Genomic DNA, 15,180 nt, shown 5'->3' on the forward strand with positions numbered 1-15,180 from the left:
GGAATCCTGAGACACTACATAAATTATTAGGAGCTCATAAAATTGCTTTGTCATGGCCAGAGCATAAGTGAATTAAATAAGGGACTACATGATTCTGGCATGTGGTTAGTAAATATGTGGAGGAAGTCCCCCCCCTTACAAAATAGTCACTATATATGTAGGTTTAACTAAGGTGACTAGGAAGTTAAAGATAATGAGCTTGTGAACTTAGAAACTGCTTTAAAATAAAAAATAAAAAAACAAAACAAAACAAAACCGTGGCTTCGTTTCTAAAGAGACTAAAGAATTCACGACACATTGGCTAGTTCCCAGTTTTTATCAAAGATATCTTGTCATAATTAGGTTTGTGTTATTTTGCTGAAGCCCCATTATTAATGAGCGTCTGATACCATGTTTTATTACGCTATGAATTAAATTGTGTTTTTGATACATACAGTATGTGTGCACTTTCAGGTATTGTGCTCGAATGGGAGCAACATGAGAGTAGCTGGGAGATGACTGATGTTTTTGTCTGGGGTGCTGCTTAACAAATGTGTGATCTCAAGTCTTTTGCCCCTTTCAGTCTATACATTCCTCCTCTATAAATGGATGCTTTGTCTGGCTACCTCAAAGGTTCCTGTGAGGGTTAAATGAGATTTGATATATACAAGTACTTTATAAACAGAAGCACTATATAAATATTCCATATTTCATATTTGATACTCTGTGTGGCACCATATATTATCCTTGTCTATTGAAAAAAGTGTAAATGATTACATCACATTCTGTGTTTCTTAATGATGATGGTAGCATTTTGTGTTAGAGTTTCAGCTATAGATATCCAAATGCTTTAGGAGAGGTGCTGTATATAGTTAAGACTCAAATAGTCTGCCCTTTTTATTTCCCAGGACTCTGAATTCTTTTTCATTCTGAGGTGATGAAGTTCAAATTGGAACACACAAACATATACGCCCAACAAGAGAAAAACCTGATTCATATCTGTTCCTTAACTAAAAAAATCAAACAAAGAAACTATTTAAAGACTTTTGGAGAGTAGTCAGAATATTTCTGGTCATCTTGTGTGGAGGTGTCGGGATTCTGTTTCAGACTGTGTGGTCAACCCTGTTTTGGCAGAGTTTGAGGCAGTGTTGATTTCTTCACTGCCCAAGCTAACCCCACGACAAAAGCATATTCATGACCAAGCACATTCAGAAGGATGATCTCAGTCCAAGAACAGTTTTTTGCTTCAGTAAAGTGATACCATGATGTGGGAAGGAGGAATTTGGAGGCTGAGCATTTTTTTATTTCTTGCCTTCGAATTCTGAAATCAATTTAGATGCTGGGCAGATGACTTCACATCCCTGGGTGATTTTCAGCACCCCATCTATAAAATGAGGGCACTGGATTAAATCACCTCTAATGTTCTTTCTAGTTCCAAGTGGTAAGATACTCTTCCAGAATCCTCTATTTATTTATTTAGTCTGGAACTGGCAGCGACAGAGTATGGTGGCCAAACCATAGATGGAACATAACTCACAAGATAATTTTGCATATAATTTGCATGCATGGGCAGTCCTCGTGTTGCATGGTTCCAACACACACAAATTCCAGTTACCACAATTTAGTAAATAATGTTGATGCCAGTGCTGTTCGTGAAATTCTATGTATGCAGCCAGAGAAATTTAGTGAGGGTGAGTTTATCGATGTAAATTGTGAAAGTGTGATGAGAAGGATGAAGATATGCCAGAGGGAGTGACACCAGAGAACACTTCACATTAAAGGAGCTCTTGGAAATATTTCGAAGCATCAGGAGCACAGAGGTTAAAATGGTAGACACTTAAAAAGGAGTATCACAGTTTTCCACAGCACAGAAAATATGCTCAAAATATGCTCACTCTATATTGTATTTTATATATATATATATATTGAGAAGAAGAAGGCAAGTACTGTTCAACTACTCTGGATAAGTTTTACACAAAGGAAATGCTTTAAATTTCAATGTGTCTGATACTCTAAATTACAGTATTCTAAATAGTTTTACTACTTCTTCATTTCTCTGTATGTTGTAACAGTAAGATAATTCTTAATGATGTTTTTACAGACTTAAAATTTATTAATTAGCTATTTTATTATTATTATTTTTACAGATACTTTAAAAAGTCACAGAATAATTGTGGTTTTCCCCATTGATGATGATGATGATGATGATTTTTAAAGATCTTATCTATTTATTCATGAGATATACACAGAGAGAGGGAGAAGAAGCAGGCTCCCTGTGGAGAGCCCGATGCAGGACTCCATCCCAGGACCCCGGGATCACGTCCTGAGCCAAAGGCAGAATGCTCAACCACTGAGCCATTCAGGCATCCTTTCCCCATTGAATATTAAGATCTCCTTGCAAAGTTATTTTTTTTAAGTTATTTTTATAGTCCTGTGTTCTTATGCAAAGCAAGGACTGCCTATGATTCTAAGATAGACTTGGAGACTTATACCAGCACTGGCTGGGCTTCTAGAGGGAAGAACTGCTTCCCTTACCTTAAAAACATTATGCTCGTAATACACTTTGTTTTCTAAAGAGTTTTATAAACACATATTAGAAAAAGAGGGGGGATTCATGCCCAGATTCCAACATGCAGAGATGACCACAGTTAATATTTAATAGTTTTATCCATATCCTCTGGATCTATTCTGTATCTATAGACTTATACTGCTACATATTTTTATGTTACAGAAATAGGATCAAAGTAGGATTGATTTTAAGCATGCCTCAGAATTATCCACCAAATCTTTCATGAGGGCTATTTTGCTTTTGCAATTCTGAATCTGCTCTTTTCATGAGTCAGCTATTAATGGCCTGGGAAACTAGGCTGATTCTGAAGGATTTGAGGTAAATTGTACATGTACATACTCAAGAAGGATTCATACCTTTAAAAAAAAAAGATTTCATTTATTCATGAGTAACACAGAGAGAGAGAGAGAGAGGCAGGGGCATAGGCAGAGGGAGAAGTAGGCTCCTCACGGGGACTCAATCCCAGGACTCCAGGATCACGACCTGAGCCAAAGGCAGATGTTCAACCACTGAGCCACCAGGAGTCCCAAGATTCATACCTTGATAAGTGATTCAGCAGTAGCTTTAAAACACATGTCGATCCGATAGCATCTCTCTCATTGAAGGTAAACTGCCTGGTGTCGTCCTTGTTAGTATTCAGTCACTGATTGAGGTGATCATGGCAGTGGCACCAGCCATTCAGTGTTTGTGGAGCTACGGGTAGGTTTTGAGGACCCCAAGAGAAGCAAGACACAGTTATGCCACATTAAGAGTTTTTGGGTTGGCAACTTGAATTTATAAGAGATGGAAAGATACCTTCTTGCCTTTTTCACCACCATTCCAGAAAAGCTGTCCTCAGAGTCTTGGTTCTGTTAAGCCAGTGTGATTTCTTTATTAAAGAATTTTGATTATTTAGATATGTGAAGAATAACAAGTACTTTTCTGCTTAGTGTCCCTGGTACTCGCTTACCTTTTCCTTCAGAAATTATCTGAGAATACTGATAAGGCTGAGGGACCTCACTGGCTTTACTGACATGCGCCTTTTCCTTCTTGCAGGCTCGGAAAAGCTTGCCCTGTGAAATATGTCACTGTGGACAAGTCCTATCTCTTTATTTTCCTTTCTTTCCTCCCTCCTTTCCCTTCCCCGTGCCCCTCTCTCTGTCTTTTAGGACTTAGTTGATCAGAGGGAGTTTCTCAAAAGAGCAACATAAATGGTTGATTTATAAAAGAAGCAAAGGTACTTAGTTAATTCATAGAAGAGTTCATCATCTCCAGTGAAATTAAATTTAAGTGGATTAAAGAAAGGTTAAAAAGCCATTTCTAGCTTTTCATTATTTCTTAGATTTTTAAATCTGGTGTTTTATATTTGTTAAAATTTTCTCTAAAATTAGTATACTTTAAGAATTATCATATCCAGGGATGCCTGGGTGGTGCAGTTGGTTGGGCCTCCAGCTCTTGGTTTTGGTGTAGGTCATGATCTCAGGGCTGTGGGATCAAGCCGTACATCGGGCTCTGTGCTTGGCTCAGAGTCCACTTGGGACTCTTTCTCTCTAAAGTAAACAAATCTTAAAAAAAAAAAAAAAGAAAAGAATCCTTATATCCATATATCACATAGAGACCAAAAAGCCACCCTTGATTAACTTTATCTTATTTTTGATTACCTTGTACTTTCATAACATTTATTCATTAGATAAACTCCTGTGCCAATCCATGATAAGTTTATTTTTTCCCTCATCAGTATTTTTATTGCAGGGTTTAGAGCACAATAGGAGGAACTTATCAAAAAGCTTTTTGTCTAACTTGTTTAAATATCAAACTGTAAGGCTTTGGCAGATTGAGCTTTTAGAGCTTAATGTTTGAGATTCCAGTGAATCATCATCCAAATCAGAATAGATTATAACCTCAAATGAGAGATTTAAGTTGTCACCAAGATTGTAAGCACCACAAAATTGGGACTTTGTCTCTCTTTTGTTTCCAGTGACTCAGTGCCCAGCTCATAATAGGTGTTCAGAATAATATTTGTTGAAAAAATGAAGTTTTCCTTCTAGAATTTCGATTAGACCTTTGCATGTTTGTGTTAATACTTGTCTCTAATAATTTTTAATTCAGTCTATCAACAAATACTTAGCATCTACCATGTATCATGTACTGTGCTTATTTTTGGAGAAGATACAGGAGTCCTGTAAAAGGTTGCTGTCTAAATAAAGGGAAAAAAAAAAAAAAACATTTGTGCAAGAGGTCGTAATGTGGTACCCACTCTGAGTGTAATCAGGTTCAGAGAAGGGAGAAGTCAGTGCTGCCCAGCGGTGAAATTTTCAAGTAGAAGATGACACTAGACCTAGTTATTGAAAGACATTTCTATTTAGATGAGGCAAAGAGGGAGTATTTCAGGCAAAGAAAACAAGAGCAAGGGCACAGACATGGGTCTGAACCTGTATGTGGATGAAGTATGGTAGTAGGGATTATTTCTATACTCAGACTCCAACCTAGGGCATATAGCCCAAGGATTACCTCCACCTCCACTTCCACCAAAGTCACTATTAAGATGCCTAGAATTTCTTACAGGAGGACAAATGGGATTATACTTGGAAATGGCCTATGCCAAGTGCTTTGGGGATGTTTCCTTCTTTTTTAGGAGACCTGGGGCCCCTTTTCTCTTTAGACTTTTTCTTTTTTTAAGATTTTATTATTTTTAGGTAATCTCTACATCCAATGTGGGACTTGAATTCACAACCCTGAGATACAGAGTCACATGTTCCTCCAGCTGAACCAGACAGGCACCCTTCTCTTTAGATTTTCCCCCCTCCTTTTGGAACTTCTCTCCACCATAGGGTTGGTTTTGTAAAGGCAGGGAGGGAAGAACCAAAGTGGGGAATGGAGACAGGCATGGAATAGATTCTTTAAGCCTGCTACCAAACATCATAAGCATTACTTGGCAGTTTCCACGTAGTCAAGTCTTGTTCTCCAGATTAAGAAAGTGTGGGGATTGGCCAGGAAATCTTAGCCAATAGTGAGGAATAAAGATTTATGTGTGGAATGTCCTCAATATTATATACACTCCTTGGGGATTGAAAAAGATAACATGGGACAGCTCTAGATCCCAAATCTTTGTTTCCTTAGAAATACCACTGCAGTATAGTTGAGTAAAGAAACCCCTGGAGAAGGGGAAATGAAAATACTAGTGGGGAAGGGCCCCTTTTATGAGATTGAGGTCCCAGAAGAGATGGGAGGCACTGGGATCCACAACATAATTAATAGAGTTATTAGTAAAGAAGGAGAGTGAATCATCTTCCATGGAGTCTGAAGGGAAATGATTATTCATTTATTTTTCTTTTATATTTATTTAATACTTAACTGTGGTAAGCTTGTGTTATATGCTTGGATTACAGTAGAGAGCGGGTCAGGCTGTTCTCCTCTTTTGTGGCATTTCCAGACTAGCTGTGGAGATAGACACTGAACCTGACAGTCAATTCTATGTAAGGAAATGAAATAGAACGATGGGGTGGTTATTTCTGATTATCGGTTCAGGGTATATCTCTCTGTGAATGTGCCCTTTAACAGTGAGATAGAAATGATAAGAAACTACCAATATCAAGGTGGGGGGCGGGGTTCAGACCAAGGAAACCTCCAGTGTGCTCAAAGGACGGATAAAAGGTCAGTGTGGTCTTATCTTCCTCTAGAAGAAGGGGAAGTGGTAGGAGCTAGGATAGGAGAGGTAGGTGGAGCCAGATCACTGAGTGTTTTTTTTTGTAAGCCTGATTAAGAATATGGACTTCATTAGAAGTTCAAAGGGAAACCACTAGAGGGTTTTAAATAGGGAGATCATATGATCTGCTGTTGTCCTAGTAGTAGATGGGGTTGGAGGATTGATTAGGAGTGGAGAAATCGTAGAAGATTCATATATTCACCCCAGCAAAAGAGCAGGGTGTGATAGTAGAGGTGGGAGAGAATGAGCTGATTCTCAGTGTTTTGGAGGAACAGTCTGTAGGGATGTTCTGATTGACATGGGCCCAGTGATAGGCTAGTAAGGGAAAGAGAGGACTCTGTAGCATCTAAGCTTTTTAGCTGACTATCAGGAGAAGAGAATAGATTCATTGGGTTGGGGTTGGGGGAGCAAAAGTTCTGCTTTGGCCCTTTCACTTTAAAATGTCTTCAGACACTCACCTGCCTCTCTCACTCACATACATACATACATACCTACATAAAATGCTAAAAAAAAAAAAAAAAAAAAAAAAAAAGGAAGAAATATCTTTAAGCAGCCACGTAGGCAAGAAATAAAGGTTAGTGAGAGTGGAATAGTGATAGTGGAGGCAGGAAAATAATGGAACTGAAGTCTCTAGTTCCTGGCTGGTGATTTAATTTATATAGAGACAGTGTTGTAGACAGGTGGAATCTAAGGACCCAGATGGGGTCCTGCAGGACCAGCCAAGAAGGTACTTGCCTTCACACAGGGTAGAAATCAAACGAAAGCCGAGAAGAAGAGAGGGCAGAGTTTATTGAAAACAGAGAAAGCATTCTGGGAGATTCGGAAAGGAAAGGAGAGTACTTCTTTTTGCTTGGGGCCTGAGGTGTTTTATTGAGGATTATGTCTTCTCAGGCATACAGGAACAAAGAGCACTGCTTAGGTTTCCTCCATAAGCTACTTATGCCCTAGAGCCAGAGGTCTTGGTGAGTCAGTGGTCTTGGTCACTCCTTGGATGATATCTGTTGTGCTGCAAGACTCCAAAGAAAGCATTAACTACTTGGCCTTTACAAGGAGAACATACATTAGCAGTTCTATAAGGTGTGTGTGGGGGAGAGAGGAGGTTATAGGTCCTTGCAAGAATAGGAGCAGGAAAAGGAGCAGAAAAGCAGTTTTTCGGGGGTCCCTGGGTGGCTCAGTGGTTTAGCACCTGCCTTTGGCCCAGGGTGTGATCCTGGAGCCTCAGGATCGAATCCCACATCAGGCTCCCAGCATGGAACCTTCCACCTGTGTCTCTGTCCCTCTCTCTCTCTCTCTCTTTCTATGTCTACCAAGAATAAATAAATAAAAACTCTTAAAAAAACAAACCAGTTTTTCATGGGGTCTCTGTTTCAGCAGTATTTAAAATCCATGGGACTAGATAAAGTCCTCATGATCAGGGGTCAGCAACTATTCCACTGGCCAAATCTAGCCAGTGGCTTCTCTATGGCATGGGAGCTAAGAATGTTTTTTACATCTTTTTTTAAATGATTGAAGAAAATTAGAAGAAACACAGTATTTCAGACACATGAAAACTATATGCAGTTCAGATTTCAGTGTTCATAAATAAAGTTTTATTGGAAAGTAACCTCACTTGTTCATTTGTGCATTGTCTGTTTTTGCATTACTAGGCAGAGTTCAGTGGCTGCATATGACTTGCAAAGCCTAAAGTATTTTGTATCTGACTCCTGATTTAGGTGTATGGAAGGAGAAGGTGGCCTAAGGACATGGGTGTTATCAATGTTTAATTATGTACAGGTAGCCAAATGTTGAGGTGCGTAAGAGGGAGCTTGATTTTTATGCCTGCTTTCTCAGTTGCCAGCCAAAAAGCAAGGCTGTAACTGGGGCTTCAAGAAATGAGTAATTGCGGCTCTACAGCAAGAAGAACATATCCATCATATCTTCTATGAGGATTAGGGAGACTGGGTTTATGAAATAGTTTTAATCTTTCCACACTCCTTAGATTTGGATAGCTTTTTTTTTTTTTAAAGGTTTATTTATTTATTTATTCAGAGAGCGAGAGAGAGAGGCAGAGGGAGAAGCAGGCTCCATGCAGGAAGCCTGACGTGGGACTCAATCCCGGATCTCCAGGATCACACCCCAGGCTTCAGGTGGCACTAAACCGCTGTGCCACCAGCGCTGCCCTGGATAGCTTTTTATCTTTGTAGTTGACTCATCTTGATTGACACCAGGTATATGATGTACAACTTAAATAACTATAGTTTTCAGACCCATATTATGGTACCTTATTGACGTGTGGCTCACGCTCTTAGAGTAATATAAAATATTCGGAATCAAAATTGCAATGGAAAATAATATAGTATGGACATTAATATAAAACTGTAGTTTTGGGTTTCAAAGGTATAACTCAATTCAATTCGTTATGCTTTATAAGCAAATATAACTTGTAGAATATATTTCAGAGGAAGCCAGAAATTCTCCCTACCCCATTCCATTTACTTCAGAAGTCTTTTATTTATTTATTTATTTATTTATTTATTTATTTATTTATTTTTTCTTCAGAAGTCTTTTAACTGAGATAATGGATCAATATAAGAGGGCTCAGAGGAGGTGATTTCAATTTCTGTACATGTAAGAATACAATATAAATCAGTGACTTTGATTTTTTTGTAGGAACATACATTGATAGGTTCAGCAAATTCCCAAGATATCCAACTATGTGGAATGGGAATTCTTCCTGAACATTGTATTATAGACATCACAGCAGAAGGCCAGGTTATGCTGACTCCTCAGAAGAACACCAGGTAATGTACCTTAATTAGTATTAATGTCACAATAATTTTAAAGAAAAAGTGTACTAGTTGTGGGTATTACGTAGCATGTTCAGCCTTTGTTTTTAAGTTTACTTAATGAAGCTATCCAGTTAGTCCTTTACATTTCACTTTTTAATATCTCTTAAACCCATCTCTTTTCTCTGTACTCAACTACCATGGCCTTACTTAAATAAGACCTTCATCAGATCTTGATGGGAACCAGGCCAGTGCTCTAATCTTTTTCCTAGGTCACTCACCATACAGCCAGATGGCTTTCTACTATTTTTGATACAAAATCCCTTATATCCCTATTATTTGTCTCCTGTTCCTCTAGGCAGCTAACTCCTGTTTGACCTTGAAGACTAAGCTCTGTCATTATCCACTTTGGGTGAATTCCCTGTTTGGTCTACACGAAGGGGCCCTAGTATATATTCCCTGTACACATTATGCTTCCTGTTATATTAACACTTCATATTTTATTCTTTTTTTTTTACTTTATTTATTTATTTATTTTTAAGTAGTCTCCATGCCCAGTGTGGAGCCCAGTGGGGGGCTTAAACTTATGACCCTGATATCAAGACCTGAGCTAAGATCAAGAGCCAGACGCTTAACTGAGATACCAGGTGTCCTATCATATTGTGTCCTTGTGGGCTTTTAACCTTTATTACCCCAGGGGACTGAGCTCATTTAGGACAAAGGCCTTTCTTTTTTGTTTTTTTGTCATTAGTATGTAATAGAAGACTAGTATATAAGTGCTCAATGAGTAATGAATGAATGAAGAGGCATAACATATAAAGTAAATGTTTGTCAGTTTGCTTCCTTGAGCTGTGAAGCTGTTGTTGCCTTGTTATATAATGGCATATATAACCTGTTAACTGACTTATATTGAGTTTTCAAATGTTGATCCATTTCATTATATGATACTGAATAATCAATATCATTACTAATTTTGGGGTGCCTGGATGGCTCAAGTGGTTGAACATCTGACTTGGTTTTAGCTCAGAGCACCATCTTAGGGTTGTAAGAGAGAGAGCCCCACATTGGGCTCCACTCAGCGAGGAGTTAGCTTGAGATCCTTTCTCTCCCTCTCCCTCTGCCCCTCCCCCTGCTTGAGCATGTGCACTTGCTCTCTTTCTCTCTCTCTCTAAAAATAAATAAATCATGGGGCATCTGGGTGGCTCTGTCAGTTAAGCATTTGACTGTTGATTTTGGCTCAGGTCATGAGCTCGCAGTTGTGGGATCAAGCCCCATGTCTGGCTCTGTGCAGAGTCTACTTCAGATTCTGTCTCTCTCTCTCTCCCTCCCACACACACACTCTCTCTGTCTGTCTCTCTCTCTCAAATAAAGTCTTTAAAAATAAATAGATCTTTAAAACATATAATTACTAATTTTATCCAAAAAGTCTTTATTTTATTTTATTTTATTTTATTTTATTTTATTTTATTTTATTTTATTTTATTTTATTTTATTTTATTTTATTTTATTTTTTATTTATGATAGGCACACAGTGAGAGAGAGAGAGGCAGAGACACAGGCAGAGGGAGAAGCAGGCTCCATGCACCGGGAGCCCAATGTGGGACTCGATCCCGGGTCTCCAGGATCGCGCCCTGGGCCAAAGGCAGGCGCCAAACCGCTGCGCCACCCAGGGATCCCCTCCAAAAAGTCTTTAAATATTGGGAAGCTATGAAACTCACGGTGAAGGATGCAAATGAGGAAGGGGAAAAAACAGAGTAGAAGCTGGGCCTGTCACTCCCAGCCTGGGTATTCTATTCTCCTATTAAATAATCTCACAGAATACCAGCCTCAGGCAAGGTTACTCTGAGGCTGTCATAAAATATGACAAAGCAGGCCACGTAAGAATTTTGTTTCGGTGCAGGCAGAAACCAAGGTTGTTCTGCCACACACCAAATAGCAAACACCTTCTCTTGGCTAAGATGAGTGATTACTTCTTTACCAGTCACAACTTTTATCTTTATTCTAGTCTCCCCTCTATTGATAGGATTTTTTGAAATGTCCAATCGTAAAAGTATGCCTGCTTTCTGACAGTATCCAACATATACATAACCTCTGTCTCTCAGAGCCTTTGCCAGGTTGTCTAGCTAAAGCCCAAATCCTGTAACAGTCCTTCTGAGCATGCTATCACTAGGACACCCCATGGTTCCTGCAGCTGTGTCTTCTCCCTGTGCGTGCATAACCAGCCCACCTTGTTCAGCTACAGGAATGCTCCTAGGGGGCCTTTGGGTAGAGGACATTGACACAGGTCTCCAAACTCCCAATTCTCACTTGAAATTTACAGTTAGCATTAGATACAATCTATCAGCTGTTTTCCTCGCTTTGTCCATTTTCAAGAAAATACCACTTTCTGTATTTTGTTCAGGACACCATAATACTCTGGTATGAATGAACACAGTGCTTTTTATGTACTTCTCATTTTGTCACTTGAAATCTTTAAAAGGTTGTGCATTCAGGTCAAGATTTTTAAAAAGTAGTAATTTTTACTGCTTCATCAAGGATATCCTCAAAAGAAACATTTTTTTAAAATTGTGAGTGCATGGCAGTGAGTAGTCCAGTGACTACTAGTAATGTTTGGGGCCACTGCTTTGGTTTGTGCTAAAACACTAGCAGTTTTACACTCTGCTGGTATAAATGTCAACACAGTGAAAAAGGGCAGGTTAGCATTATTATAAAAATAGCTTTGATCTTGGGGACCCCACAGAGACCACACTTTGAAAACTATTATTATAATCATGCTTTTATTTACTAATTATGGCTTAACTGCTGTAGCTTTTAAAAATTAGCATCTATGTATGTTTGCCTTTAATTGAACTCCTCATGGTATTTAAGGAATTTGTGTCATAAAAGCTAAAATCTGCTAATTTTACTAGGTTCCCTTTTGTTATAATTTTTGAGCTCGTGCTTTGAATAATCAGAGTATAGAAGGACCAATTACTTTTACTGTTTAAAAATCTACATGCTAAGTGAAATCCAGGTATAGAGAGTAGAATTTTGTGTGTGTGTGTGTGTGTGTGTATATATATATATATACACACACACACACATATAGAGTAACTAGCAATATAAAGCCAGTTAAGTGTTTTAGGAAGGTAAAGAAACTAGGATAGTGTAGCCTGGAGTGATGAGCAACTTTTACAGATGAAGCAGAACCAACTGGCCTTTGAAAGCTGAGTAGGAATTGGAGAGTTGGATGGTGAGGGACGGGAACTCTATTCCAGGTTGCACGAATAGTATAACCCTGGCTTTTTTGTTTTGTTTTATAAATTTTTTTTAATTTATTTTTTATTGGTGTTCAATTTACTAACATACAGAATAACCCCCAGTGCCCGTCACCCATTCACTCCCACCCCCCGCCCTCCTCCCCTTCTACCACCCCTAATTCGTTTCCCAGAGTTAGCAGTCTTTACGTTCTGTCTCCCTTTCTGATATTTCCCACACATTTCTTCTCCCTTCCCTTATATTCCCTTTCACTATTATTTATATTCCCCAAATGAATGAGAACATATAATGTTTGTCCTTCTCCGACTGACTTACTTCACTCAGCATAATACCCTCCAGTTCCATCCACGTTGAAGCAAATGGTGGGTATTTGTCATTTCTAATAGCTGAGTAATATTCCATTGTATACATAAACCACATCTTCTTTATCCATTCATCTTTCGTTGGACACCGAGGCTCCTTCCACAGTTTGGCTATCGTGGCCATTGCTGCTATAAACATTGGGGTGCAGGTGCCCCGGTGTTTCATTGCATTTGTATCTTTGGGGTAAATCCCCAACAGTGCAATTGCTGGGTTGTAGGGCAGGTCTATTTTTAACTGTTTGAGGAACCTCCACACAGTTTTCCAGAGTGGCTGCACCAGTTCACATTCCCACCAACAATGTAAGAGGGTTCCCTTTTCTCCGCATCCTCTCCAACATTTGTTGTTTCCTGCCTTGTTAATTTTCCCCATTCTCACTGGTGTGAGGTGGTATCTCATTGTGGTTTTGATTTGTATTTCCCTGATGGCAAGTGATGCAGAGCATTTTCTCATGTGCATGTTGGCCATGTCTATGTCTTCCTCTGTGAGATTTCTGTTCATGTCTTTTGCCCATTTCGTGATTGGATTGTTTGTTTCTTTGGTGTTGAGTTTAATAAGTTCTTTATAGATCTTGGAAACTAGCCCTTTATCTGATATGTCATTTGCAAATATCTTCTTCCATTCTGTAGGTTGTCTTTTAGTTTTGTTGACTGTATCCTTTGCTGTGCAAAAGCTTCTTATCTTGATGAAGTCCCAATAGTTCATTTTTGCTTTTGTTTCTTTTGCCTTCATGGATGTATCTTGCAAGAAGTTACTATGGCCGAGTTCAAAAAGGGTGTTGCCTGTGTTCTTCTCTAACCCTGGCTTTGAAAGAAAATCAATCATGTTTAGTGATTAGAACATAAATCTTTTTTTTTTTTTTTTTTTTTTGACTGGAGTTGAGAATTCACTAGAACGGGTAAAGAAAGAAAGAGGTAAACAGGGTTTCCTTTTGTAGGGCCTTGAGGGCCAAATTAAAGAACTTGACCTATATCCTATATCTAAGCAAATGAGTCCTCTAGTAGGAGAGAGGCTTGATAAAACTGGTATCCTCCGAATATCAGTCTTATAGTGGGATGCATACTTTTTTTTGAGATTTTATTTATTTATTCGTGAGAGACACCCAGAGAGAGGCAGAGACACAGGCAGAGGGAGAAGTAGGCTCCATGCAGGGAGCCTGATGTGGGACTCGATTCTGGAACTCCAGGATCATGCCCTGGGCCAAAGGCAGGTGCTAAACCGCTAAGCCACCCAGACGTCTCAGATGCATAATTTTTGTTTATTTCTTGCCCCTGCAAATTCTTCCCTTTATATCCTTCTATTCACCTTTCTGTTGAACCATTGTCAAGATAAGCAGTCAAGTAGACCTTATAAATCTTTTATATATTGATAGGATATGAATGTTTTTCTGTGCTCTAGGAAGTTACAGAAGAGAATTTAGCACTGGTCTCGTTTCTTGTATTTCTAGAGTGTAATTGGTTAATTGGCTATTATTCATGTAGATTGGACATAGTCATTTGAGTCATAATATATGCCACTACCAGCTTTTTAGTATTGTCTGTAATGACTCCATATTTACTCATTAATATGTTATATGACAAATTTGGAACTTTGAAAAGTAGAGGATAATAATTTATTATATTTAGCACCTTAAGCATTTTAAATAAATCAGCAGAGAAGTAAATACAAATAATAAAACTCACCGAGGGCAGGTTTTATTTTGGGGAATTGGTTATTTTGTTTTTCCTAGTACATAGATCTCTATAGTATTGGATAATTAAAGGAGAATACATGATAATCATTGTTTGCATGTTTGATCTCTTCTCCCTGCAGAACATTTGTAAATGGCTCTTCCGTATCTAGCCCTATACAGCTACACCACGGGGACAGGATATTATGGGGAAACAACCACTTCTTCAGGTATGACATTACTCATGGCTCTTAAAAAGAAATTATTGAAGATTATACCTTGAAACAGAAGAATGTATATTAGAAGGTAAACTTAACTCCAATGAAAGTATTGTTTGTTGTGGGCATATATATTTACTGACTGTATATGGTTTGTTCACTATATGCTTTGAGCCTGAGAGATATTAGAACAATATACTCAGGAAAAATAAGGAGTTTACTTACTTATTTTTCCTTTTTATTTCCCCGTGGAAGATGATTGTTTTGCCGTCTGGTAAAAGAATTAATTAATTTTTTTTTCTGACATGCTTATCTTTCAATTTGTTTATTTTTTTTTATGGGAAAAGTAGTAGTTTTAGTTTCCTAATTTGTAAGATAAAATTCGGAAAAACAGTAAAGCAAAATAAGGTTCAGAGTTCCTCGGTGGCTCAGTTGGTTAGATGCCTGCTTTCAGCTCAGGTCATGGTCCTGGGGTCCTGGGATTGAGCACCATGTCAGGCTTCCTGCTCAGTGAGTGGGTCTGCTTGTCCCTCTCCCCCTGCCCCTCCCCCCTGCTTGTTCTCTTTCTCTCTCTCTCTCCCTCTCTCTCCCAAATAAATAAATGAAATCTTTAAAAAATATAAAGTTTGTATTTCATTTAGGAATGTTTTCAGCTATATATAATGGCAAACTTGACT

At 38.5% G+C, this 15,180-nt stretch overlaps 1 protein-coding gene across 1 annotated transcript in view; it reads left to right on the top strand.

The window, feature by feature from the left end:
- The window catches only part of KIF13B (kinesin family member 13B), a 203,481-nt gene that overhangs the window by 98,892 nt on the left and 89,409 nt on the right, over window positions 1–15,180 (top strand). Inside the window, exons 14-15 of the mRNA XM_049100832.1 lie at window positions 8,883–9,013; window positions 14,429–14,515. Of these exons, the coding sequence (XP_048956789.1) occupies window positions 8,883–9,013; window positions 14,429–14,515 (218 nt within the window). The remainder of the gene's footprint in view (window positions 1–8,882; window positions 9,014–14,428; window positions 14,516–15,180) is intronic.

Source organism: Canis lupus, chromosome 25, assembly GCF_003254725.2.
Source record: "Canis lupus dingo isolate Sandy chromosome 25, ASM325472v2, whole genome shotgun sequence".
In the NCBI taxonomy this organism is placed as follows: domain Eukaryota; kingdom Metazoa; phylum Chordata; class Mammalia; order Carnivora; family Canidae; genus Canis; species Canis lupus.